The following is a 25,943-nucleotide window of genomic DNA, read 5'->3' as shown; positions in this document are numbered from 1 at the left end:
TTCTGACTATGCTGTCTGTGTTGAGCGCTCAGTGGATCTGCGCTCGACAGTGCAGCCTAGGCGGAGTAGTCGAACGCAGATTCACTGAGCGCTCCACACAGACAGCATCGTCAGAAGGAAAATTGATAAAATAAATTACAAATGTTGTATTGTTCGATACATATGCGTACCGAACCGAAAGCACTGTATCGAACGGTTCAATATCGATACGAATATCGTTGCACCCCTAAAATAAATATATATATATGCATATATATATGTATATATATATATGTATATATATATATATATATATATATATATATATATATATATATATATATATATATATATATGTGTTTTGATGTTGGGCAAATTTTATTTTATATTTATTAAGATGTTACACTGACGAAAAGCGCCTGAAGTTCCTTTAGCCGTGTGTTTGGCGTCTGGCTTTGAAGTGATCTAGATGTTTGCTTGCAGTGACTTCGGCACCATGTGACTGTCATAATGTGTATTTAAAGAACAAAAGGTAGGGCTATAAATAGAAGCAAATCAGTACATACAACCCCTACATTATGATAATATATTCCCTTTGATTGTAGCTCCCTTACAGTAGCTACAAGAACAGGTAGCTTTAAGAAGGATTCAGATGGTATGGTATTTTTGTTTCGAGTTTGACAGCTCTGTGATTGTCGTCACTGCCAAAAATCTGGGCCTTGGCCATATGTTTGACTCTGCTGTCATATTTTTAGAGTGGGAGAGTTTAAAGATGTACAAAGGGATTGCCTATGGTTCGCTCAAGGGACTCACTGTGGGCTCGGGCATCCAGATTAGAGATTTTGTTACCACATCAAAAGAAACCTAGACAAACTGCTCGCTCCTGCACAGGGTTGGCCAACAGCTGGCTGCTACACAGACGCTATAGTAAGAAGAACTAAAGGGAACAGAGGGGATTGTGAGGGAGAGAGTAGCATTCAAAGAGACGAGTGAAAGAACACAAGTTAACACAGGCAGACAGAGCCCATGTTTGATCATGATCACGATCACGCCCCAACCCCCCACCACACCACCTACGGGAGCAGTTGACTAATGACTGCTAATATATTCACTCCTTACTACTACCAGTCTGTCAACTGGGAAGCCTTCGGTGGCTCAGTGTTCAGACTGGTGCAAAGACAGCAGCTAATACATAGAAATGACATGCTGTCTGTATGGATAGATGATTTGCTTTACTTTTCATGTAGGTTTCTTCTGTTCATGGTCTTCATGGGATATCACATCATTAGGGAAAAACGATACACTGTATATAAAAGATGGACAAGGCTCCCAGGTATAAAAAGGACAACCAGAAGAGGGCGCTCCTAGTTGCAAAAAGAGGTTTTGTATACCTCTGTTCCCTTGATTGTTGTCCTTAGTATGAGTTTAGCATCTTACTCACTAGTTTCACATCTTGTTCAAATGCAGCATGATCTTCATTTTGTAAATTTTGGTACCCAACAGTGTCGAGAACGGTAAATCAGCATATCCTCATTATGATTAGCAACGTGCTACTGTATGGTGGTAAAGCTTTTTGTATCCTTCACTCATGGTGACTGGTTTCAAAAAGAAAAGATGGCAGCAACAAAAATGCCCAGTTCTAGGTTTCAGACATAGAACAATGCAACCCAGTGAGTGACACAAAGACTATTTTCCAGCAAAATAAGATGTTCCTCGGCATGATAGTTATTACATTGGATAAACCAAAGCGAAAACCAACCTGTTGTTGTCCTATAAATTTAATCTAATTGCATTTGATTAAAATTATTTCATACAATCTATCAAAGATGCTGCTGTTTTGTTGGTAATCTGCCGAAATGTTGACTAAAATGACCCCACTTATCGATAAACATCACTTGTAAGTTGAAATTAACCAGTCAGCACTTACCCTCTTCTCCTTTACCTTCAACACAGCAGATATATTGACCACTCCAAATTGAAAATTTACATAACTGTGTAAACTTTTATGCTTTAACGAAAAGATTCCCAATAAGGTATGTGTAAAACACGGCAAAAGTGGAGCTCTGGCAGGAACCCGGGGCTGTTTTTAGTGATTGAAGTACTGCTGTGCATGCTGTATACAGATCAAAAGGGTCCAAAACATTCAGTTTTTTCACACATATTTTGTTTTTCTTCTTTTTAGATGTTTTTATCTTTCTAGTCGTGGCTTGAAATTGATGAAAAATTCACAGGTTTGTGGTTAGCTTATACCAACACAAATCAGAGCTCTGCTGTAGTCATGTGTCTGAAAACTATGAATCGATCCAAGTGCATCTCAGCCGTCCTCCTGTGGTATTAGCGGTGAGGAGGTAGGACGTTTACCCCAGCTACATCTTCTCCATTAATGGACACTTCCTCAAGGGAAACCCATGGATTCACTGACCTTGGAGGAATGCACTCTGCTCCATAAAGCCATCACCATCTCGTTAAAACTCATACATAATTAGCTTGTTTCGGACCTAATGTATGCTCTGATTACCTCATTATTGGTTGCTGCTGTGTGTGTTTTTTTTATTGAAGCACTGCACCCATGTCGTCCCCATTTGATTCAAAGGTTTTTTTTCCCTCCGTCAGAAGGCACCCAGCTTCTTTACTTGCTCACACTGTCTTGGAGTCAATCTAATGAGGAACCTGACAGTGTTCTGCCTTTTCCGCCCATGAGCAAATGGAGAGGGGAGCCCGGGCTTTAGATTGCCCGTCTGTGTGTGTGTGTGTGTGACTTCGAACTGACGAGTGAGAGGACACAGGCTGTAGACAAGCTGTCCGTCTTCAGAGAGGTGGCGTGGCGGCTTGGACTGTTTAATGGCTGTCAGTCAGAGTTTCGTGTAACTACCTGCCAGTCTGGTTTGACCAGCCCTGCTGGAAAACTGAGGGGGGAAAAAAAAACCACACTCTGCCTCGAGCTGTTTTTTTTTAAAAAACCAACCATCTTGTGCTGTTGGCTTCAATAACATTGATGTCTGGGCCAATTCAGAGGCTTATATGTCCAATTACAGCTGTTTGAATTTAGCCACCAGTCACTTTTTTGTGCAGGGTGAGTAATTAACACAACCTTGAGCTCTGCGAGTGGCACTCCAGTGAATAATGTGAAATTGAAATGAAACTGATCTAGTAGGCACCTCTAGGGCCAAGTGTGATTGAAAAACATGATACCACTGGTTAGGGTTTGTTATGGGTGGGGGGTAACCAGGCAACTGGGTGACGGGATGAGGTCTTTAAGGGATTTTTAAATGGGTCCTATTGTAAAGTTGGCAACTGAAATCCCTCCGCTCTGGGGGTGTGTTTGTGTGTGTTTGTGGTTTTGATCATCTGATCATCATGCAGGCTCACCCGGGTGTTTTCTTTGCTCTCTTTAGTCCCAGGAGTCTCTGTAAATAGGAGTAAGGATGTGGACATGCACGCTTTGTCTTGAAAAGGCACACACCTCTTTCTCTCTCGATCTCTCTCTCTCACTCACTCACACACACGCAGGTGAAGGGCGTATTTCATTACGTCACTCGAGCCGTAGTGGTGATGAGTGGTGCGGAAGGAGCTGTCGTCGGTATGGGAGCCTACTGCTAGTCGCTGTGGAAGGCAGCTTTTTGTAAACAGTTAAACTGTTTTTGTTGTTGTGGCTGAGGGGATTTTGGAGTTTATGTAAGGAGATACCTCAACCGAAAAGTCCGGCTGTTGGGGAATGTGTTAGTAATGCACAGCTCTGAGCTATGGGAGAACTCTGGTAGGGTGCTTCGTTTTCTTTTCCTGCGTGCAGGTGCTGTGTGTCCAGGTGTGTAGTCAGGGCTGTAGTTTATTCAAAGGGAGTGTAACAAGTGTACTGTGTGTTTCTAGGTAAAGAGGTTATGGATATATAAAAAATGAAATGTAAGGTTTTGGGGTTTTTTTGTTTTTTTTCTTGTGGCAAAATAAGCTGCTGTTCAGTTTTCTGCCCACCACTGACACACATTCTCCCGTTCCTTTCTCTTCTTTTTGCTCTCCCCCATCTCCTGCCTCCTCCTCCTTGTGTCTATCTGCCTCCACAGGGGAGTCAAGCCAGGAGCTGGGCCCCCCTCCGTCCGTGGATGAGGCAGCCAACACATTGATGACGCGCCTGGGTTTCCTTCTCGGAGACAAACTGAGCGAGGGGCCAGCCGGTACCCAGTACAGCATGGAGGAACCCGAGGCGAGACAGGTACCAGAAATATGCTTTTTTTTAAACTATTCTCAGCGATCTGCACTTTTTCCCTGATGATAGAGTTCATCACGTGATGCACGCAGTGTGAATTTGATAAGAAGCCTTCTCTCAGATTAACCCAGTAAATACTTGTCATAGCTACAGACTTTCATTCTATTTATCCTAATCTATATCTGAGTCAAACAGTCGAATCTGTCTTGTAAGCTATGTGATTTTCACACATTTGCATTGTGAGCGATCGCACTTGGAAACTTGAACAAACACATCTGATTCGATCTGTTTTGACATTTATCTTCATAATATTCGTGTTTACAGTCAGTTTTGACAGATCTTTGGAAGTCAGGGTAGCCAGATCAAAGGACTTTTCAGTAAATTGCCCTCATGTGCCAGAGTGCTTTAGATTCTGAGATTACCAGTGCCTCTCCATCAAGTGTCAGATATCCTCCTGCCTAATTAGCTTTTTATAAAACAAATATGATTATTTTTTTTCCTTATTTAGATTATTTCTAGATTATTCAAAGGAAGTTTCTTGAGCCGACACGCGGCAGGTTAGACTTAATGTTTTGCTCCTGCGCCGTAACCTTTCTATTTGTGAATTTGTCAGTTGTGCAACAAACAGCTCCTGGCACAAGAGACTTGCTCTAAGCTCAGCAGCAGATGCCCTGGTATCTCTACCTAAACCTAATTTGACAGGTATGAATTTTCCAAACTGTGCAAGGAAAAACAGTTGCCGCGGAGAGGCAGCGAAAGAGAAACAGGGTGGGACGGGGAGGGGGGGTACAAGGGGCTAACCTGTTGCTGAAGCATTCAAGGCAGGCATAGGTATGTGTTCGCTCTGAAACAGTGTGGATAAGCGATTAGACTGATGGACTGCCTGTGCTTGATGTGAGCGCTGCTGTAGCAGTGGGGGTGTATAAATTGAGAGAGGTTTATTCAAGCGGCTCTTTTTAGAGACGTGACTCACACGAGCACCCCGCTGCATCGCGCACACAGTACAAACTTATTGTTTTAGATATCTGCCCCAAATACTGTTCTCTGGATTGCAATTTTGTTTGATTCATTAACCACAAAAAATGACAAGAATTGCCTCGAGACACCATCTATTAGCAGATAAAAGAGTGGGCTTTTGTTGTAATTCTTCTCATTTGCTTGGGATTTACTAGATTTTAATGGACTTTGGTTAGTGCAGTAATTCAGGGGTTTGACACTTTGCCCTCCACAAGACAACAAAAATATGCAGAGTTAGGGATTAGCAGATCTTGATGTAACCATAAACATACTTGAAAAAAGTAATCAGTAACTAATTACTGATTACTTCCCCAAAAAAGTAATCCCGTTACTTTACTGATTACTTATTTTCAAAAGTAATTAATTACTTAGTTACTTAGTTACTTTTTAAAAACACGATTTACAACCTGAATAGGTGATAAAGCGATAGATCTTTCAGCCCAATTCTACTTTTTCTGCATAATCCATCATACAAAATGTAATCAAATGGAAAAGTCTCTTTTTTTTAACTTGTTTATCAGTTTTAATCTTTTAACTTTATGCATCAAGCAAAAATTTAATTATATGCAACATTCTCTGACTTGAATAAATTAGTTTAACATTTAAAGCTATTTTCTGCACATTCCAGCACATAAAATAAAATATTTTTTGTGTTTACACTCACTCTTTCAAATAGATGCAAGTAAAACACAGCAGAAAATAAATAAAGTCAAAGACTCAGCGGTCCTGTTGCTCTATTTTCACCTGTAAAGCAGGAGTGGGGTAGGCGGAGGTTTACCCTGGTGCAGGTGTGCCGCGGTCAGTTGAAGAATCCGCGACTTTCTCTGTGAGTTTCCCGTTGCGCACTCGGTGCTTGCTTGGAAGTTTAGGGGTTTTTTTCGCTGTAAAAAGAAGTTTTCTTCCCACGCACGATGGACGCTAATGTTTTTGTCACTTTTTATGGAATCAAACTCAAAGTAAGGTCAGTACTTCCACGCTTTAAACGCTGCACGCTCATACTCTCTCCCACAATCGATATGTGATCCATTGTTGATCTGCACAGAGCTGTTGTCACTAACGGCGCACTCGCTTACGTCACTGTCGTGAGACATTCTCGCAAAAAATCACGGTTTTAGTAACGCAGTAACGCAGCGTTCCTACGGGAAAGTAACGGTAATCTAATTAGTTTTTGCAATAGTAATCCCTTACTTTACTCGTTACTTGAAAAAAGTAATCAGATTACAGTAACGCGCCCATCTCTGTTGATAGGGCAAAAAAATATTAGCTCAAGATAAAAAACATACATTCATATGCCATCCAGATATTGGTAGGATACCGCTACCTTCAATTTTTTAATTTTCTTTATATATCTTCAAATCACACCAACAGTTTTCTCAAGGCTCTTTATATTTATAATGTCGAGACCCTTCAATAAATTTTAAAAGCTGCTGCTTCAAAGTTGGGCGTTTTCACATGGGCGTCTATGGTGATGGTCTCAGCCTCAAATGGCTGACATAGTAGCCCTGGTGGGGTTACACTTGACATATAATGGGAAATAATGGCTCTGATACTACTCTGATACATTTCTCCAGCCACCCTGCTGGACAAATGATGTAATAACGCAGCTTCTGTCAGAAAAAGGAAGAAAATAAAGTGCTACATGGCTCTAAAGGCTTATCAGTGAACACAATATCAATATTTAAAAAACAAAAAACTGTGTGTTCGTTTTCTTGCAAACATCTTTGTTGTTGCAGAAGTCAATTCAAGATTCTTTGTTTGTTTTTCTTTGGGTCTCCCTCTATAATGCATAAATTCTCCTTTTTGGCATTTTTAAGGTGATCTTTGGTATGCTGGGCGTTTATAATTCAGTGATCATTATAAAAAAATTGCCATTTAACATGTTTGACTTCCTACAATAGCTGCTGCAAGACCTCGCCAGCTGATAGAACAAGGTGACCTCAACTTGCAGAGGGTGCAGTTAATTGCCTTTCATACTCGCGTGCTCTCGCTCCCTAAATAGATGCAGTGCTCTCCAAGTTCAATCCAATCCACACGCGACATTTAAGGTCAAACCTACAGAAGGCTGCGTTCGTTATCTGAGCTGATAGAACTGCGGCGTGGTTGAGCGCACGCAGGGTTGAAGATTTGTCTGCTGGTGTGGATGTTTGGTTACATCGGGGTCAAGCTCTTGTAAACATGACACTTGAGCGGTCTCATCCATGAAGACAGCAGAGGGCAGCGGTGACTGAAATACTGGTTGACAAATTGTTATTCCGCAGGCACAGAAACACTGTTTAGTGTCAGCCAGAGGGCATTTACTTAAAGTGGAAGTGTGTTTACAGGTGTCACAGTTATCCCACTAATCTAGTAGTACTCTGCAGTGTGTGTATTGTTGAGGTGAGTAGTTGTTTATTGTGAAAACATATGAGTGTTCAATGGTTCCAGGTTTTCAAGTGTGAGGGTTTGCTGCTTTTCTTAAAAATAAGGAATTACAACTACAACAATTTTTCAACTTATCAGTTAATCGGCAGCGTTTAGATAAAAGTTTTCATGTGTTTGTGTAATAAGAAGACTTTATCACAAAAATAATGGCGAACGGACTACATTTGTGCAGTGCTAGTCAAATCAAAGGGCCACATTGTCTCTCATTCACCCACTCGAATAGATAATAAGCAGTTGCTTGGTTATTTGGAGCAATCAGTAGATTAGTGTCTCTCCCAAGGACATGTTGACATGTGGACAAGTGGACCTGAGGATCAAACCAACAATCCTGCGATTAATTGTCACCCTGTTCTCATCTCCAAGCTCAGGAGGCCGTCAACAGATAATTGGCAGATTAATCAATACTGAAAATAATCATTTAGCTACAGCATTACTCCTGACTCTGGATGTCTGTTGGCTAATCTAAAATGTATTTGCTTGGTGTGTCCCTTCAGACTTCCTCCTGCAAATTAAACTAGACCAGATTTTGCCCTGAGCGCCACTTCACCCCTCTTTTCTGTCTGTGCTTAGGAGAGATTTCCGTGTGTGCCTTTCAGTGACTGACGCAAATACGTGGTTACTTGGCTTGCTTGTTTTTCTGTGACTGTTGCATGCTTGTATCCTATAAATTTGGGCAGGTTATGTGTTTTGCACAAGAGTACATCTGTGGGTGTTCAGAGCAGCTGCTGATTGGATGCAGCAGAGTGTTTATATTTTGTCGCCCGTGGCCGATTGTCTCCTAACCCGAGCTGACATCGAATAGAGTCACTCCAGGGTGCCTGGAAAGTGCCAGGACTGAAAATACTATACATTTATACTACATATAAGATTGTAGTTATGGCAAAGAAGAGGAAAATGTGCATGAAAATAGGGGTTTCTATGGATCTATAAATGCAAGTTAAAGTTAGTATTAGTGTTAAAATGTAACACTGAATCTCTCTATTGTTTTCTGAAAAGAAACCACATCACTGTATACAGTACATATGCTACTTGTAAAATGTATTGGCTGTAGTGAAGGTACCATTATTAAGTATTTTTAAATGCAACTGCCAGGAGTGTTGAGTGTATTTGTGTTTGTAAACATGCTGTACATTTGCAATTTTCGTTAGTTATGCAACGTGGCCTAATTGTTAAAACTTCTTCAAGTGTATCTTGTAGAGAAATGGAGCATATTATGAGTTAGTATTATATGTGTTTGTATACATGTGGGAGAAGGACTAAGAGGATCAGCAGGGGGCTGAGCTTTTGAAAACTGCAGTATTGGAATGGCATTTTCCTTCATATGAGTCACATTTTAAAAGTTCAAACGCTGTACTTTTGCCATTAATACCCATGTGTGCTAATGGAGCTGTGGGAGCCAAAAAAAATCTTTAAAACTGTGTTTATTTGTGTCCATCCTAGGGCCAGAACCAGAGGATCAGCCCGTGTTCCACCCTGACCAGCAGCACTGCCTCCCCACCTGCAGGCAGCCCCTGCTCAACCCTCCCCCCTGCCATGCCCGGCCAGGCTGGCAACAGGGACTGCGCCTACGGTTCTGTCACTAGTCCCACCTCGACACTGGAGAGCAGGGACAGCGGGATTATCGGTGAGATCTGCGTGCTGATTCACATAAAACGCCCGTAATGAACATGAGTACATTCATGAATACAGAAAGAAGAAGCAACAAACCCCAAAGAAACTTGAGTTACAATATGATATCGTATCTTAGGGGAAAGAGAAGAGGGAGGGGGGTTGTTTTTGTTTTGCTGTGGTCTTTGGGGCTCCTTGTTTTTTTATGTCTAGGCCATTGAGTTGGGTGAACATGGTAATTCTGCTGGTTCTTTAAAAAACTGTATCTCTACATCTTGTTTTGTCTGAGTTAACCAATCAGACGACTCCAGGTTTTGACCCATTGGCTGACCTTAATGGCAGCTTTATTGGGTTTATGGTGGAGGTATCTACCCCGGAGTAGGTACTACATTTCACCCAGGAAATAATGCTGCTTTCCGTTTGAGGTGGGATGTTGGAAATCTGAGCTGGAATAAACCCCACCAAACCTAATTTCATAATCTGAGATGGTAGCAGTGCACGCAAACCTTAGTAAATCTGTTCTGTACATTACTGATTTGTATTTGTTACTTGTTGAATTAGCCATATACAGGGCGCTGACTAGGCTTTGTCTGTGATTGTTCTGTGGTAGTGTTTTTAAGATCAATAAACAGACATTATGCTGTATTGTTGTGTATAGAAAGCAAAACAAATTTTGTTTTCCCCACTACTACTACTGAAATGCAGTCAGTTCAGGAGAGACATCACTTAAATGCCTTTACAAGGTATCCAAGGTAAAAGGAATGCAGGGTTGCCACAAAAACAAAACTAAAGAAAGTACGCCTGAGAGTTCCAACAGTGGGAAAACGGGCCTGTGCATTTCCAAACCACTCTGTACAACTCTGATTGTGTGCTAAAGCCAAAAATCGTAAAATGATATTTTGAATTGTGCAAAACAGTTTGATTTAAATCTGAGTCATGACCAACAAAAAGAAAAATGGTCATTCTGAATGCCATATCCAGACCCGAGCAAGGTACTGTCCAAAAGTCTTCTTTGATCTGGTCTGTGATCAGTTCCCAGTACAGCGAAGGTCCTTTCCTGGTCTTTACACCAACTGGAAGCAGCTTGATACCTCGCCATCATCTGTGGCATTTATGCATCAATTGAAAGGAATCAGGAGCGCCGAAATGCTCTCTGGTGCGAGGCAAAAGTCGAAGCAGGTGCCGTCATTGTTTCCTGGCAACAATGGTGAACACCTGCAGTTTGATGAGGAAAGCATTGCATCAACATACCATTGATTCAGAACAACAGCAAATAAATGTGAAAGCAGATGGGCTGGGTGGGTGAAAAGATGACAAAAGAAACTCAAACAAACCCAGTGTCTAAAACAAAAGAAATGATCTAAAAGACTGTGTCATTGTTTGTGTTGCAGCAACTCTGACCAGCTATTCGGAGAACATGGAGCGAGGCAGCAAATACGGCGAAGGCTCGCGGGGAAACCTGAAACTGTGGCAGTCTCAGAAATCAGGCATGGACTCGTTCCTATACAGGGTGGATGAAAACATGACCGCCTCCACCTACAGCCTCAACAAAATCCCTGAGCGAAACCTGGAGAGCATGTCCTCCCATTCTGCCCACTCCATCCCTCTGTACCTCATGCCCCGCCCTAATTCTGTGGCTGGTGAGTCCCTTTCTCTTTCCCCATCCCTCAACTGTGAAAGTTTTTTAAAAAAGGTATTTGTCCAGGAAGCCAAAAATATGGTTATTTACAGGCGAACGACCATGCAGCATACAAATTTTGCCAAGCTAGGGAGCCTTTTCTGGCAAAATTGGATTGAGCTGCTGGTGTTTAGCCATGTCACGCCCTATTTCTGACTTCTTACTTGCTTCCTCTTCACTCCTTTCAGCCTCTCTTCCCATGCTTGTTGTCCTACAGGACAAACTGTAATCCTCCCCTTTTGAATTATTTTGCTAATTTTTTGTGATCGCAAAGGCCCTAAATATATAAATATTTAGCGTCTTGCAGGCTAATTTGCATGACATAACCTGTATTTTTATTGTACCACAAAAGGTTGTTTGAGTATCTGTAGCCTTGTGGGGGTTCTTCTTTCATTTCAGAGTAACTTAAAAACTGAGGTCTCAACTACATTTCTCCTGCAGTTCCCTAAAATTTGGTTTATTCATAAGAGTAGCTCACATGTACTTTGATTTGATTACATTTCTCCTTCATTTTTGGGAGAAAACTGCTCCAATTTCTAGCTGTCATGGGGTTATGTTGAAATTTTGGGCAAGTGTAAATCCATGCTGGTATTTTGTTAAACTCTCACAGCCCTCTGGTGTAGATTGAAACCATGCAGCAGAATAATACAGTGTGGGAAAGGGAGCATCTGCAGAATAACATACTGCGGCTGGAAGAATATTACACAGGAGAAACTGGCATTTGTATCGCTAACAGAGGCCTTGTTGATATTGGGGGTTTTTTGGCCTTGAAAAGCTCCCGAACATAACAGTAAATATTTTAGGAAAAAATGTCAGTTTTATAACACAGAGGCTGCCCTAACGGGCCTGATTGTAATATTGTTCTCATCAGAGAGGCTGTTACAGACGATGAGCTCTGTTATACCTTCACCTACTCCTCCTGGAAAAAAGAGTACATGCGTGCAGACTCTCTTATATATTTCACTAAACACTGTAATATGCCTGACAAGGCCTGTCACTGCAGCTATGACCCTCTCTTTATGCTGGTCATGTTCTGCTGTTTGACTCTGTCTGGCAGCGCAGAGACACTGTCGGGTTTAGAGATTCATCCTCGATCTCATCTCCGCCCCGCAATAGTCAGATCTTCAAAAGAGACTGAGTGGGCTAGATACGGCTTAAAAGACATGATACAAGCTGCAGATGATGCAAAATATAAAATGGAGAGAGTAGAAAAGGTGTGAGCGAGGGAAGAATTAAAAAAAAAAAGGGAAAAGAGCATATGATTTGTCTGATGGTATTTGTGTTCGTCAGGAACAGGAATTCCATATTGAGTAGTGGGAGATGGATACATGTGGAAGAGGAGTGAAAGGGAGTAATCATAATCTCTCTTTCTCGCTCTGCCTCTCCTCCACAAAGAATTATTAGATGATGTAGGGATGGGAGGCAAGCACAGGCTGAGGATTGGCTGGGCTCACACAGCAGTGGAACATCAAAGCCCCAGGCATTAACCGTTTCTATCCCCAAGAGTGACAGAGACTCGCTTTGATGTGCAGGGAGAGAGGGAGAGCGATACGGAGCGAGAGCAGAAGGCGACTGGGGAGGAAAGAGAGAAGGGAGGGGGCTACTCTATTACCTAATGAAGTCAGTGCGTTGGTAGAGCTGAGGATAGATATGGAGGAAGGAGAAACCAAAACCAAGATTTTTTCATCCGTTCACACGTCATGATGATTAAGACAAGTATTGAGTAAATTGTAAAACTGGAGGACTTACAAACAAAATTTGAACAGAAGGAGAGTGAAAATGGTTAAACCGCAGGGTGGGAACTCCTGACCACTGTTGTTTAGGCTTGAAAAAAGAAGGCTAACATTTCCCACATTGACACTAGATGGCCTTTGTTAGATCCTAGATCCTTCTCACCTCGCTGATTTGTTGTAGAAGTCCAATGAAAACAGTGGAATCGACGATACTGCCACGTTGATTTAGGAATCTTGTAGTTTTTAGGGATACGGTTTTGGTTTTTATTTAAAAATTAAAAAAAAAAAAAATTAACAATAGGGATGATTAATTATAAATATAATCTTACTTGTTATTACATGTATTTATTTCCTGTTTCACAAATAAAGGACAAGTAATAGTGGCTAAGAGCTTGTCTACGTACAACTCTGCATATCCTGGTGTTGATTATGCTAATAAGCTTTCAATAGAATTGAATTTTTTAGCCTAGCATAAACAGCCTAATATAGCTTATTAGCATAATCAACACGAGGATATGCAGAGTTGTACGTAGGCAAGCTCTTAGCCACTATTACTTGTCCTTTATTTGTGAAACAGGAAAATTGAACTGGGACACAAAACTCAGACATTTGTTACACTAATGGCAAATATGTTTCCAGGCAAAATATTTCTAGTCTAAGGTTAAAAAAATCACTTAGCTCTTTTAACCAAGGCGAAATGAAAAAAAGTTTTGTTTTTATTTGCTATGTACTGTGTACTATGGCCACATGTAGAGAGGATGATGAAATGTAAAAGACTGATGGTGATATCTTCGTTCAGTGCCCACAGGGCACAGATTCAGTTCTGACTGTTTTTAAAAGCCTTGTGACCAAAGATAGCCTGGGACAAAATTCAGATAATGACAGTAATTTAATACCTCACAATGTGACTTCTGCTGTGACCTACATCTACAAACCAACCGACTGTAATGCGGCATGAAATGATGCGCTGAGCAGCGCGACACTGGCATGTGTTAAACAAATTGTTTGAATTTCCAGCAAAGCAGGAAATTCGAGTGGCAACCTTCAGGGATAAAAAAATTAAACCACCCTGGAAGTAGTTTCATTCCAGTTTAAGTTTCTCCAGTGGTCTCTTGCGCCAAAAGCCAGGCAATCACCATAGACTATCATTTTAAAAAGCCCAATTTTGTATCGTTCAAAAGTATTTTTTCAGTGCCATAATTTTGCCAACCAATCGAATGTAAAATGCTGTAATAAGCACCAACGCCACAAACACGCCGCGATTTTCAGCCCGGTGACTACAGCTGACGATAATTCAGCCATTGTGTTCAATTCGTGCTGTGGCTACATGATAACTTGAAATCCCTCCTTCATTCACACAAATCCAAAGCGAAGTTTTACCTCATATTACCCATGTGAATTCAGTCATGTTTGAAACCTGGAAATAATTAACAGCCTAATGGGCATGAGTAAAAACGTTATTGCCTGTATGTCAATTCACCTCATTATTTAGACACTAATGTAATCGGGCCACTGTAAAACTTAATGTTAGGCTTTTTTGTTTTGTTCTTTTAAAACTTAAAGCTTTTTTAACATGGGAGTTTGTGGAGATTGACTCAGTTTCAGAGTCAGCCTCTAGTGGCCATTTAAGGAACTACGGTCTTAAAGGTTACCACTGGGTGTAGGTGTTATTTTTCTAAGTCTACATACATCAAACTTTTTGTTGTAACTAACCAATGAAGGTCTACACCTGAAGTTGCCAGATTAGTGATGCAAATACTGTGGAATCTGCAGGTGTTAATGACGTAATTTACTATGTATTTACAAGAATACATAGACGTCTCAAGAATCTAGCACCAACAGATATAACTGCCTGGGGAACTGTGATATTCATTCTCAGAGAGAAGACTCGCTCTTTAGTCTCCAAATTCACTAAATTAAGGTAACGGCTCACTTGAGATAACGTTTTTCATTTGGGGGATGCACAGTCTACATTGATTTCCTTTTTCCTTCATTTCTTTTCCTAATTTCCTTTCTGGCTTTAGTCTGCTTAGATACATGGTGTTTTAACACCCAGAATTATTGTTTAAATACCTCTACCTCCATTATTTATCATTGCAAGTCATCTCTCTGGTAGATGAGAGGAGAACAGCGAGGCATACAGAGCTCCAGCAGCTACCTCATATCTGTGATGAGTAGTCGACTTCCTGGCTGATACTGGCTCTGGATAGCAGCCCAGCTGGTCTTTGCGAGTGTGTGTGTGAGCGTGTGTGCGTTTATGCCGTTTGTCGCTCTTATAAACAGGAAGTGTCTGATGTGGCTGTCATTACCCAAAGCTCCCTGTTGCAGAGTTCAACATTTTTCTCACTTTTTTTGCTACACCTTCCATTCTCTCACTGTTCCACACTTGGGTTTTTTTCCCCTCTCTTTTTCTTTTCACTATCCGTGTAGTCTTAGCGCACTGGCACGAGAACTGTGAATGTGATCCCCAGCAGCCTGCTGCATTGCAGATAGAGACGATGAGCACACGGATTTGAGTCCTCGCATTCAAACACAGTTGAAAAGGAAAAAAGAGACTTTTCAGCCCTGTAGGCCTGAGTCATTCTTCCTTGGTTTTGCAGGAAATTAATGGCTCCACTGCCCTTGCTTTTAGCCTAGTTGGATGGCCAGCACCTCCCAATTCAGCCAGGGCTGAGGCTTCGGCATTCTCAGCTGCCATTTTCCCTCCATTTTGGGAAACCCATGTGGCTCGTTTTTTGGGTCCATGGCTGGGGTGACTCAGGCAGTCAGCAACACACAAACACAGCCAGTACACATGCTCTGCACTCGACTAAGCTTAACTCCAGTGGCACAGAAGCCACGCTTTGAACCAAGGACAGGACATGGATCAGTGCTGAGGTGCTGGTGAGTGTTACACAGGCGAGAGGTGCCGGGCTTAGAGGCCTGCTCCTCTGAGATTTACCATGCCTTAGTTTTTAGAACGCCTGCAGAGAGAGAGAGAGGCAGACGACAGAACTGAGAAGAGCCATGGATTTTCGGTCACACCTCTCTCCAACTCCTTGAATTTGAATTTTCAAGGAATTTGAAAACTTCAGACAAATTTCGGAGCGCTGCTTTATTTTTTTCTGGATTACTAATACTGAAACCCATTCTGTTGATCATGATGTACACACCGAGGTTACTGCTGAGGTCTGGGATTACAGATGGGAAGAGCAGACCAAATGTATTCAGGAGTGCAAAATGACAGGAAATTACAAAATTGTTGTCCATCTGCGTTTATCCATCAAAGCTTGCGGAAGACGTTCTTGGTTGAGTCTACAGGTGCACTTCCATCATGTGAAGTGTTTCAGGCCATCTGGCTGAATTGTTTCCGTGTTTAAAATCTGCATGTCGCGGTGAAGTGGTGACTTGGCAACTCGGCGCTCATCTGTCAAGGAACCACCAACCTCTCGATTAAGTCCCTTTAATCCTTTCTGCATTTGCCTCGTCTTTCCCCGCTCTCACCTCTTACCGAACCGAGGGGTTCAGGTGTGACGGGGAATCTGTGTGCTTACTCACACTGACGGCACCTAATCTCATTTAACATTCAGTGGTTCCGAGTGTTGGCCCTGAAGACACAGTGTGGTGTGAACAATCAGCAGCCAGCGTCAGACGGTGTTCACTCCATGAATAAGACATTTGTCTACTGAGCTAATTAATCCTGAGAGGGGCCGGATGGCATCTGTCTCCGTGCCGCGTGACAGACACAGAGAAGAGGGAATTTTAGGACATAACCATGTAGGGCTGGCTTTCTCTTTCCTGTAGGAGTCGGCAAGTGGAAGAGCAGAAGCCTGACAGCTGCCTCAGGACAATGACATGAACCTTTGCCACCTTAAGTGTGTGTGTGCCTGTGTTTGTGTGGTTTGGTTATTGTAGTCTCTGAATGCACATGTGTGCTGACAGTACTGTTTTTTTTTTCTTCCTCTCACTCTTAAAACATTCCTCTCTGTCTCCCCTCTGCCTCACACACACAAACACACAGCTACCAGTTCGGCCCACCTGGAGGATCTAGCATACCTGGATGAGCAGAGGCACACTCCATTACGCACCTCGCTGCGCATGCCCAGACAGAGCACCACCTGCGGGCCGGGTCGCTCCGGGCAGGATCTGAGAGGTGAGCAATAAGCCAGAGTAAAGGAGAGCACAAACACACACACATTTGCACAAACGTGGACCTCCTTATATACCTACTTAACCTTCTTATCAGTTGTTCAGTACGAAAGACTTTAAGCATTGTCTTTACGCTGGCTATGAGAGCTACACGTTACAGACTTGAACTGATTATGCATTGAAATAATGAAGAAACTGGCACATTAGTGAGATCCGTCTTCCCCTCTCTATATAAAGACTCCAAATACAAAGGTATGAAGAATGTATTATGATAGAAAATTATTAATCTGAAAAGTTGACATCCTGGTATCTTAGTAACTAAAAGTACAAATCTCAAACTAGTGGATATCTGGATTTTGTATATTGGAAGAATGATAGGAAAGAAAGTAATATGGCTTGACTCACAGACAGATGGCAAAGTTATATGGTCATAAACCCTTAACACATGTATCAATCCCAAATAATGAATTGACCTTTAAAGAACAATTAAAAAACAAAAGGTGTTTGTTATAACATCGAATGAAGCACTTAAATGCTAAAAATTAATAAATGCCATGCTGTATATGTCCATCTTTTTTATACCGTATGGCATGTGCTTGGGTTTCGTTGAGCATTTTGTTTGACTCTTTAATTTTCGTGCCATTTCTGCATCAATATGTGATGACAACGTCTTTATTTATGTACAAATCAGGCAGTAGGTGACTGTTCACCACGTATTGATAGTTTTCAACAAAATATCCTCCAATTCTTTAATTTCTTTTGTTTGTTTTCTAAATATTATGGGGACATTTAGTTTGGATTTGAGCATTTGTGTGATCTGTGTTTTTATAACCGGAATATGACAGTGAGGTGTGGATCTCACGGAGAAACCAAGCAGAGTGCACACTCATGCAGTGGTGAATCATATCCTTCCTAATTGGTTATTTTACTCTCAGAGACCATAAGCTATTAAATGAACACTGTGCTGTACCAGGTAACATTAGAGATCTGGGTTTAATAACAATCTCAACAGGAAAAGTTTACAAAGGCCATAAATGAAGTGAGCAGTAGTCATTTTCTCATGGATTTCTAAATAACCACAGAATCCGCCCCCTGCTGGTCACTAGAAAGAACACAGGTTTAAGGCTTCACTTTTCAGACCTGGAGGCTACGCCCATCTTTTATGTATATGTACTATGATATAAACTGACCCATTGCAGTCATTTACTGTAGTGAAGCATTGCAAGGACTCGGATGATTCTGTGATCAGTAAATTTGTTTTGTTTTAATTTTTTCCACCGATCGGCCAGCTGTTTCACGTCATCCACAGTTCAGACGCAGCGATCGAGACGCTGTTCTGTTCTGTTTCTCATCCACAAACAACAAATCTCGCAAGGCGAAGCTGCATGACGAGCGAGTTATTTTTAAAATTCAAATCAAAGTCAGTGACGGTTCGTTTGCGCTCTGCGGTGTCTTTCAGATGCAAATGCCTGCACGTATCGCTAAGCTCTTATAACAGACCAGTGGTGCGGCTGTGCTGTTGGTGGTGAACTCCGGATGTCGCCGGCTGTTGTCTGTTGTGTCCTCGTGTCGTCCTTCCGTTTCGCACACAATGAGCATTTTGTCATACTGTCTCACTACTAAGATAAAATTTGTCTCTGTGCTTAACATTCAGAGTCCGCTTCACTGCACATTGTTCAAGTCACGAAAGCAGCGAGTGCCTCTGTGATGGAGCAGCCTCCTTACCACATGGCCAAATGGCCTTATGTCACATTATGTGTCCCCTTGCCCTTCTTCCTCTATCACTTAGCCAGTAATGAGCGCTGTAATGACAGCCCTCTGCCATCCGAGCGAACACAGATATGCATCCCTGTGTGCTTTAAACACCTGTTAAGACCTCACTTAGATGAGATTGTGCTCGACTGAGCGGCGATGTGATTCCCCTGCTCAAGGGCAGCTGGCTGGCGACAGAGTCAAAGAGGTTTTATAGGGAAGAGAAAGGGAAGGAGGGACATGGACATGAAGGAAAAGGGAAAAGACAGGAGACATTGGGTAAGAAGTAGTTGCTCTCAAAGCCTCACTGTTACTGCCAGAGCCACTTGTTTCAACCTTCCTCCTCTAAGGGCAGCCAAGTGTGTTTACAAGCCAAACGACTGCATCCTAGCATGCTTTCTGCCTCCTTGGATCAGTGTCAGTGCCTCCCTGAATGCTCTGCTCCTCTGCTTTCAACAGGAGAGACAGAGAATGAGACAGAGAGAGAGAGAAAAGAGAATTGAAGAACAGTGTTTTCCCCAGAAGATTATGTGGGGACGAATTACCTCAAATAATTCTTGAAATTGAAACCAGACTTGAAGTAGGGAAAACTCAGACTTAAGGATGAACCAAAGAAAAGATTATTTGATCATCCACTTCAGTTGTATTCTGTTGTCTTGAAAGCCTTTTGGTGTTGCTGACCAGATTGTTGATTTTCTAATGATGACCTGCTTTATTTTTGACTATATAGTACCGGTTTGTAATTCTTCACACATGAATAGAATAATGAACAGGCCTCACATGACCACGGAAATTTTTGTCAGTTAATTGTCAAGTTAATTTTGAGCCTCTGCAATTCCTAAACAGTGCAAAATCTTTAAGAAGTCCCTTGAACTAAAGCTGAAAGTCTGCACTTCCTCATATCCTGGTACTTTGTACATCGCCTCACTGAATTTAAAATAAGAGGATAACTTACAAAATTGTGTCATTGTCCAAATATTTCTGGACCTTAGCTGTATTACCAGGTCCCTGCTCTCAATAATAGATGTGAAATGCAAACCTTTAGACAGATTCTACATCTAAGAAAGAGGCTCGCTGGGTATTTTGCATGAGAGGTTGCTGGATCTGGACTTACTGGAGACTGTTGGTTATGTACAGTATTGATCAGGTGGTAGCCAGCTGACAGATGCAGCTCTCTCTGTGGTTGATTCTGTCGAAGCTTCGTTTGATGCCAGCCATCGAGGGCCCAAGCTGTGCTGCTGTTTTGAGGAGAGTGAGTCAGACTGTAATGGACCTTCTTGTGCTCCTGCCTGCCTACCTCTAAGATTTACCACCCACCTTATCTTTTCACCGCAAACTCTCACATAACTGTACACTGCACACGCATTTATCCTAGCGTTCTCTCTCCTTGTCTTCGTCGCTCCACTCCATCCCTTCACCCCTCACCATCTTTTCACCTCGGCTCGCATACACAGAACAGGCTGATGGTTGCACCTTTTGGCTGATAAAATATTTTTAACTCCAAATGATTTTATTACTCCAATTTATTTATATATATATATATATATATATATATATATATATATATATATATATATATATATATATATATATATATATTAGGGGTGCAACGATATTCGTATCGATATTGAACCGTTCGATACAGTGCTTTCGGTTCGGTACGCATATGTATCGAACAATACAACATTTGTAATTTATTTTATCAAGTTTCCTTCTGACTATGCTGTCTGTGTTGAGCGCTCAGTGAATCTGCGTTCGACTACTCCGCCTAGGCTGCACTGTCCAGCGCAGATCCACTGAGCGCTCAACACAGACAGCATCGTCAGAAGGAAGAGGGCAGGGCACCTCCCCCACCCTCATTCAGATCTGGCGTTTGGAATTATTTTGGTTTTCATGTGACGTATGACCCTGAAGGTAAGCGAGTCATGGACTAAAGTAAAACAGTATGTTGGATGTGCCACGCAATGCTCAATTACATGGGTGGGAGCGAGTGTGTTAGCGCAGTTAGCTCGTTAACGTGTTGGCCGTCTAGCCCCATGCACGGAGCTATCGGTGGTAGCTCGTTAAAGGTTGTGGCGTTAAGGTCATTTCAACGAGATTAACCTGAAAGCACTAGTGGGAACACAACGAATATGACTGCACATTTACGCCGACATCATCCTAGTGCAAAGACAAGTGGAAGCAGACAAAAAAAAGCAAGCATGCTACTAACTTTAGCCGAGTCATTTAGACAGCTGTTAGCACATGATTCTCCTTATGCTGCTGAGAATATAGCCCAGAAGAAGCGGATAGTATAGCTTTTATTTTGGAAAGAGCCATTTCTCTGTAATAAACTCTCTTTTCCAAAGATGATGTGATTCCTCAATCAGATACAGGGCTCGCAATATCGCTAGCCCAACGTCCCGGAGCTAGCGATTTTTTCAGTCGGGCTACCAAAATCTATCTCTTCCCTGCCCGTCGGGCTATTGTAGGAAGGAAAAATATATGTCAATGCTTTTGCATTCTTTCAGAAATGTAGCTGGGTAATTATGTCATTGGCATCGGTGAGCCACTGTCAATATGTGACATATTGAAGTCGCGTTTGAATTTGCGCTTGTTTTTTTGCTTTCACTTTGCAATCGTGCGAACTGTGTATAGAGAGCGACAGCACTGATCTGTGAGTGATGATAATTTGTGCACCAATTCCTCTGACATCGTCTTATTAATCGTTAGCTTACTATGCAAACATGACAAGTGAAATCTCCCGCAGCAAGCTTAAACATGTGAGAGGTTGATCGCGCAGAGAATCGCTGAGCTTATGTGAGTGAGTGTGTAAAAGCATTTCAGTTCTGCTGAGCCAAATAAGACAGGTCAGGGTGAAGAAGTGACAGCCAAATAAAAGCTTACCACAAAACGGAGAAGTTATGACAAATCAGACTATAAGGCAAAAAGAAAGTGCAGCTTTATGGTTTCATGGACAAAAGAATTTCTGTGGCTGCAATATGAGGAGCTATATAACCAGGGCTGCACATAAGTGGTCCGCAGGTGCGCATTCGCTGTCAAAATAAAAAACGGGAATAAGGGTTAGGGTTAAATTTAAAAACTGTACTTTTGAGTTAAAATATATATTTATAATTTTAATAAATGACAAATTAAAAATGCATGAACATTTTTTTGTATCGAAAAAATATCGAACCGTGACACCAAAGTATCGAACCGAACCGTGAATTTTGTGTATCGTTGCACCCCTAATATGTGTATATATATATATATATATATATATATATATATATATATATACACACACACACACACACACACACACACACATACACACACACACTCCCTGACAGGAGTGAAAAGTAAGTAATAACTCTTAGAAATTCAGTTGAGCGCTGCATTTGATTAGACATTTAAAGGATAAGGTTTGTAATGTGCAGTATTCTTCTTACTGTCAACAAGTGACACAAGAATACCAAAGCAAAGAATAAATGGATGCCGCTAACAAGTATGACCTATGAAGCATGATGCAGTTCATTCATCTGTGCCATAGAGATCTATTGTTGTTGATTAACCTGAGCATGGTAATTTCTTTCCAGTAAGCCCCACTTATAGCAAACATATGACACAAGTACTCGCTCGAGCTACAAATGTGCATTCATTCATTCATTCAGCCTTTTAGAATGAACTTCATAGCGATTACTTTTGAAAAACTGAGCAGCATTGACCTGGTTATTTAAAAAAATAATCCCCTTTTTAGAGATGTTTCATGTCACATGTGTGCACGCACCCGTATTTGTAACAGCGTGACAGGATGTGAACATTAGTGGTACTCCACCTCGGCTCGGTGGCACCCTTCCTTCCCCAACTCTGCTCGGTGGCATCCTTCCTTTAGTCGTTAATTAGGCTGAAACAAAATAATTCCTTCTTGAAACTCCTCAAAGTGCTTTAATTATAGAGAGTTCTGGAAAGACTCACTTCTGCTAATTCTTTGCTAATTAGTTATTTGTTTTGCTTTGTGCACCAGTAGGAGAGTGCCGTCTAGTTCTGTTGTTCACAGAGTATTCTGTAGAGTTCAGAAGTGGGGGAACTTAGAACAAACATTATATATGGATACAAAAGCACTGCAGGTCAGAAAAAACAAACAAAATGCATGTTGTGAAAACGGTGAAACGGTGGTCTAAAATTTGTTTTCCAACTTATTTCACACATTTGTTTTTTCGCACAGTTGGCACACAGCTGGAAATTGTCATCTTCAGACATTTTCTTCTACTAGAATTATTCAGCTTTGTGTAAGTGAGGGTGCTGCCTGGATCGCAGAAAACAGCTGACTTTTACCTACACTTTCCAAGTGCTGTCAGATATCATGCAGATCCTGCCGGGAAAGATCGGCATGTTGCACGATCTGAAGGTTAAAGATCTTCTGACGTCCGGTCCAGTTGCATTGAACATTTGCTGACATGCACCTCCATCAGGTGATGTCTAGAAAAGTTTAGGGCCACTAATTAGAACTACGGTGGTGTTTACAGTACACATTTATTTACAGTAAACACAACTGAAGAAGAAAGGTGGTTCTCATTTCTACTTTAGTTAATGTGGTTAGATAATGGTCTAGATTTGATGACAGTGCACCAACTTGTTCGGAGCTTCAGATACTGTTATTTGCTCTCCGAGTACAAAGTCATAATTTATGCAGTCTGCATCTGATAAATGCATTTTGACTCCAGCTATCTAGGTTTGTAATATTTAAGTGTGTGTTGGGGTTCTTCAGGGGGTTTTGCATGTTATGTAACGTAATGACATAGTTTTTTTTTCCTTTGCTTGGTTCTAAGACACAAGTTAAGTAATTGCTATGCCAACAAGGAAATAGTATTTGTGAAATGATCATTCGGTTACCACGTTATTTTTAAGATCACGCATTAGCCATAGGCACATCCAGGTGTAATATGTTGCTCTAAGCTTGCTCTGCAAATTACATAAGATCAGATTTTTTTTTCCAGCAAATATTATGTAAGTTCCTGTTGTTCTGGCCATGTATTTGCTTAGCTGTAGCTCTACATCAACTGCTATAAGGCATAACTCGAGTTACAGAAAAACAATCCTTCAACAAACTAAGTTTAAGCTGGGAAGTTGTTCACCTGACCTGAGATAACCCATCACCACACTCCCCAAGAGCCCCTTGCAACAAGCGGTGATCATCTAAACTGCTTATCATCCTCCTTCCCTAATATATCCCCTCTTCCTTCACTGTTGTGCCAGTTTCACTCTCCTTTCCTCTTCCCTCTTTTCTTGTTTCTGTCCTCCACCTCCCATTCTCCTCTCCTTTCCTCCTCCTCTGCTTCTCATCTTCCTCCTCCTCTTTTTCTCCCTCCTCAAGGCTGTTCAGTCACCATGAGTCATCCTCACCTGGTGAATAATTAAAAAGTCTGAGACTCTCACTCCGTCTGGCCGTGGAGGGTTGGCGTTAGAGGGGGAGGAGGAGGAGGAGGGGGGAGGTGGAGTGATACCTTGCTCAATGCTGCCTGAGGTGGAGTGTTATGGGCAGGATTATGAGTAACTGCCAACCATCCCTCTCAATCGTGCACACGCGCACACACACTTGCTCTCACCATCCAAACAACTCCCCTAGCCCCTGTTCACAACATGGCTGCCATGTTTTCCTGAAATACCTGACACAGTGGAGCAGCGGTGGCTGTGCGACTTAACGTGCATGAAGAGATGTAATCGTTTCTGCCATTTGGAGGATGGTGTGAGGTTGCGCTTAGTAATTCCACAAGGACGGAAGAAGCTTTACGGGCACATTTGGCGTTCAGTCACCCCCAAGATAATTGGATTAGCACCACTTAAAACTGAGTCTCTGGGTATTTAGCTTCCTACTTCATTGACCTGAGGTATCTAAGCTATTGTAAGTTGCAACACTGGGTGGCTTTCGGATCACCAGTTTCGCATCCTTCCTAGCGTAAAACCCAACTGGAAGAATTTTACATCAGCACAGAGTCGCTTCTGTCTGCCTCTGTGTGTGTTTGTTGAGTTAGCACTAAAATAATCTGACCTGGGAATATGGATGAAACGTCTTTTATTACACTGGGCTGCAGCTGGCACACAGCTTAGTGCAGTAAAACGCAGTGCTGGCCGTTCATTTGGTATAAACGTAGAGCAGCATTTTACCCACTTCCATATGTATCTGCATTTCTGCTGATTGTATAAGACAGAATATTCTCAGCGTAATCGTCACATTTCTTTTTGATTCTGCGATTATAATTAGCATTCCTGGAAAAAGGGCTAGTGCTTGCAACAGCACTTTGAAGTGCTGTGTGGTACAGGACATTAAGAGCAATATCAGCTCATTATCAGCAAACTGAAGTCTTTTAGAAAAGACATACAGCTCTAATGCAACGCTCACTCCCTCCTTGCCCCCTGCATAATTTGCAGCACTGTACCTGCACACACTGAAGAAAGAAATCTGTACACGTTCACCATCTTTCTCCTAATGTATAGTTTCTACTGCTCTGACTCACAGCATGCTTTTTTTTTTTGCTACTATGCTGCAGAGTGTGAAATGAACTACTGCACTGGCTATTATCTGACCAGCAGCTGTTTCTCACTGCATACTGCAAGAATCTGATTAAACTTTACCCCAGCGTACAACCCAAAACGAAAACCAAGGTGAAAATCAGATTTTTACAGTTCGTTTGAGGTTCCCTGTAATAACTTCAGATTCTGGAATATTTTACGTGAAATTGCAGTTAACGGGCTTCAACACACATGCACATGCGCACATTTGAGCAAAATAGGCTGTGGAGTTGAGGTTGGAGTCTCTCTTCACGGGGTCGAATTACTGCTCGAACTGGATTCAATTACTTTTATGGGGATTGATTGATCTCGCCCAGCGCAATGGAACCAATTAGATTCTCCCAAAAGTGCAAACCCTCTCCAACCTCCCCTCCAGACATGCTGAGAAATGCGCTCAATGTAATTCAAAGGATTTCAATTAGTAATCGACCCTGGTCTGGTGGTTCCCCATATTTCTGACATGATGATGTGCTGATGCTGCTGCTCCCCCCCCCCCCCCCCCCTCCACTGAGTTACACCTTACCCTGTGCTCTGACACACTGCACACCGCTGTCAGTTTCCATTTCTGTCCTCACTGCCTTATTTTTGCTTCTCTCTCATTACCCTCTTTCTTCTTCTCTCTGTCTTTCGCTTGCTGTTTGTCCCAGCTTCTGCAAATAGCACCCATGCCTGGCAATCGCAGTCACGTAAGTTACTTCAACTTTCATTTGCTGCAACAGGCAGCGTGTTCTGCTCAAACTCGCTCTGCTTGCTGGCTAATGCGCTACATGTGCTCCAACACTCTCACCAGCAAAGCGTTTGGATTATTCACGTAAAACTCTAAGCTCGAAATCGGGCGTAGCTGCCAAATGCTGAGATAACACTTAAAGGAGTG

The 25,943-nt window shown here is 41.9% G+C and overlaps 1 protein-coding gene across 7 annotated transcripts in view; it reads left to right on the top strand.

Annotated features, from left to right (window-relative positions):
* The window catches only part of tanc2b (tetratricopeptide repeat, ankyrin repeat and coiled-coil containing 2b), a 174,122-nt gene that overhangs the window by 122,979 nt on the left and 25,200 nt on the right, over positions 1-25,943 (top strand). For 5 of the 7 annotated variants that reach the window (XM_085466765.1, XM_085466762.1, XM_085466761.1 and 2 more), the window contains 5 exons: positions 4,038-4,186; positions 9,059-9,242; positions 10,618-10,866; positions 16,638-16,769; positions 25,717-25,755. In XM_085466765.1, the coding sequence (XP_085322891.1) occupies positions 4,038-4,186; positions 9,059-9,242; positions 10,618-10,866; positions 16,638-16,769; positions 25,717-25,755 (753 nt within the window). The remainder of the gene's footprint in view (positions 1-4,037; positions 4,187-9,058; positions 9,243-10,617; positions 10,867-16,637; positions 16,770-25,716; positions 25,756-25,943) is intronic. The other 2 variants (XM_085466764.1, XM_085466763.1) reach the window with 1 other exon arrangement.

Source organism: Copadichromis virginalis, linkage group LG8, assembly GCF_057382275.1.
Source record: "Copadichromis virginalis isolate Kocher_CV1m ecotype Utaka linkage group LG8, C_Virginalis_male_GT1.1, whole genome shotgun sequence".
NCBI classification, from domain to species: domain Eukaryota; kingdom Metazoa; phylum Chordata; class Actinopteri; order Cichliformes; family Cichlidae; genus Copadichromis; species Copadichromis virginalis.
This window is presented reverse-complemented; position numbering and strand designations above follow the sequence as displayed.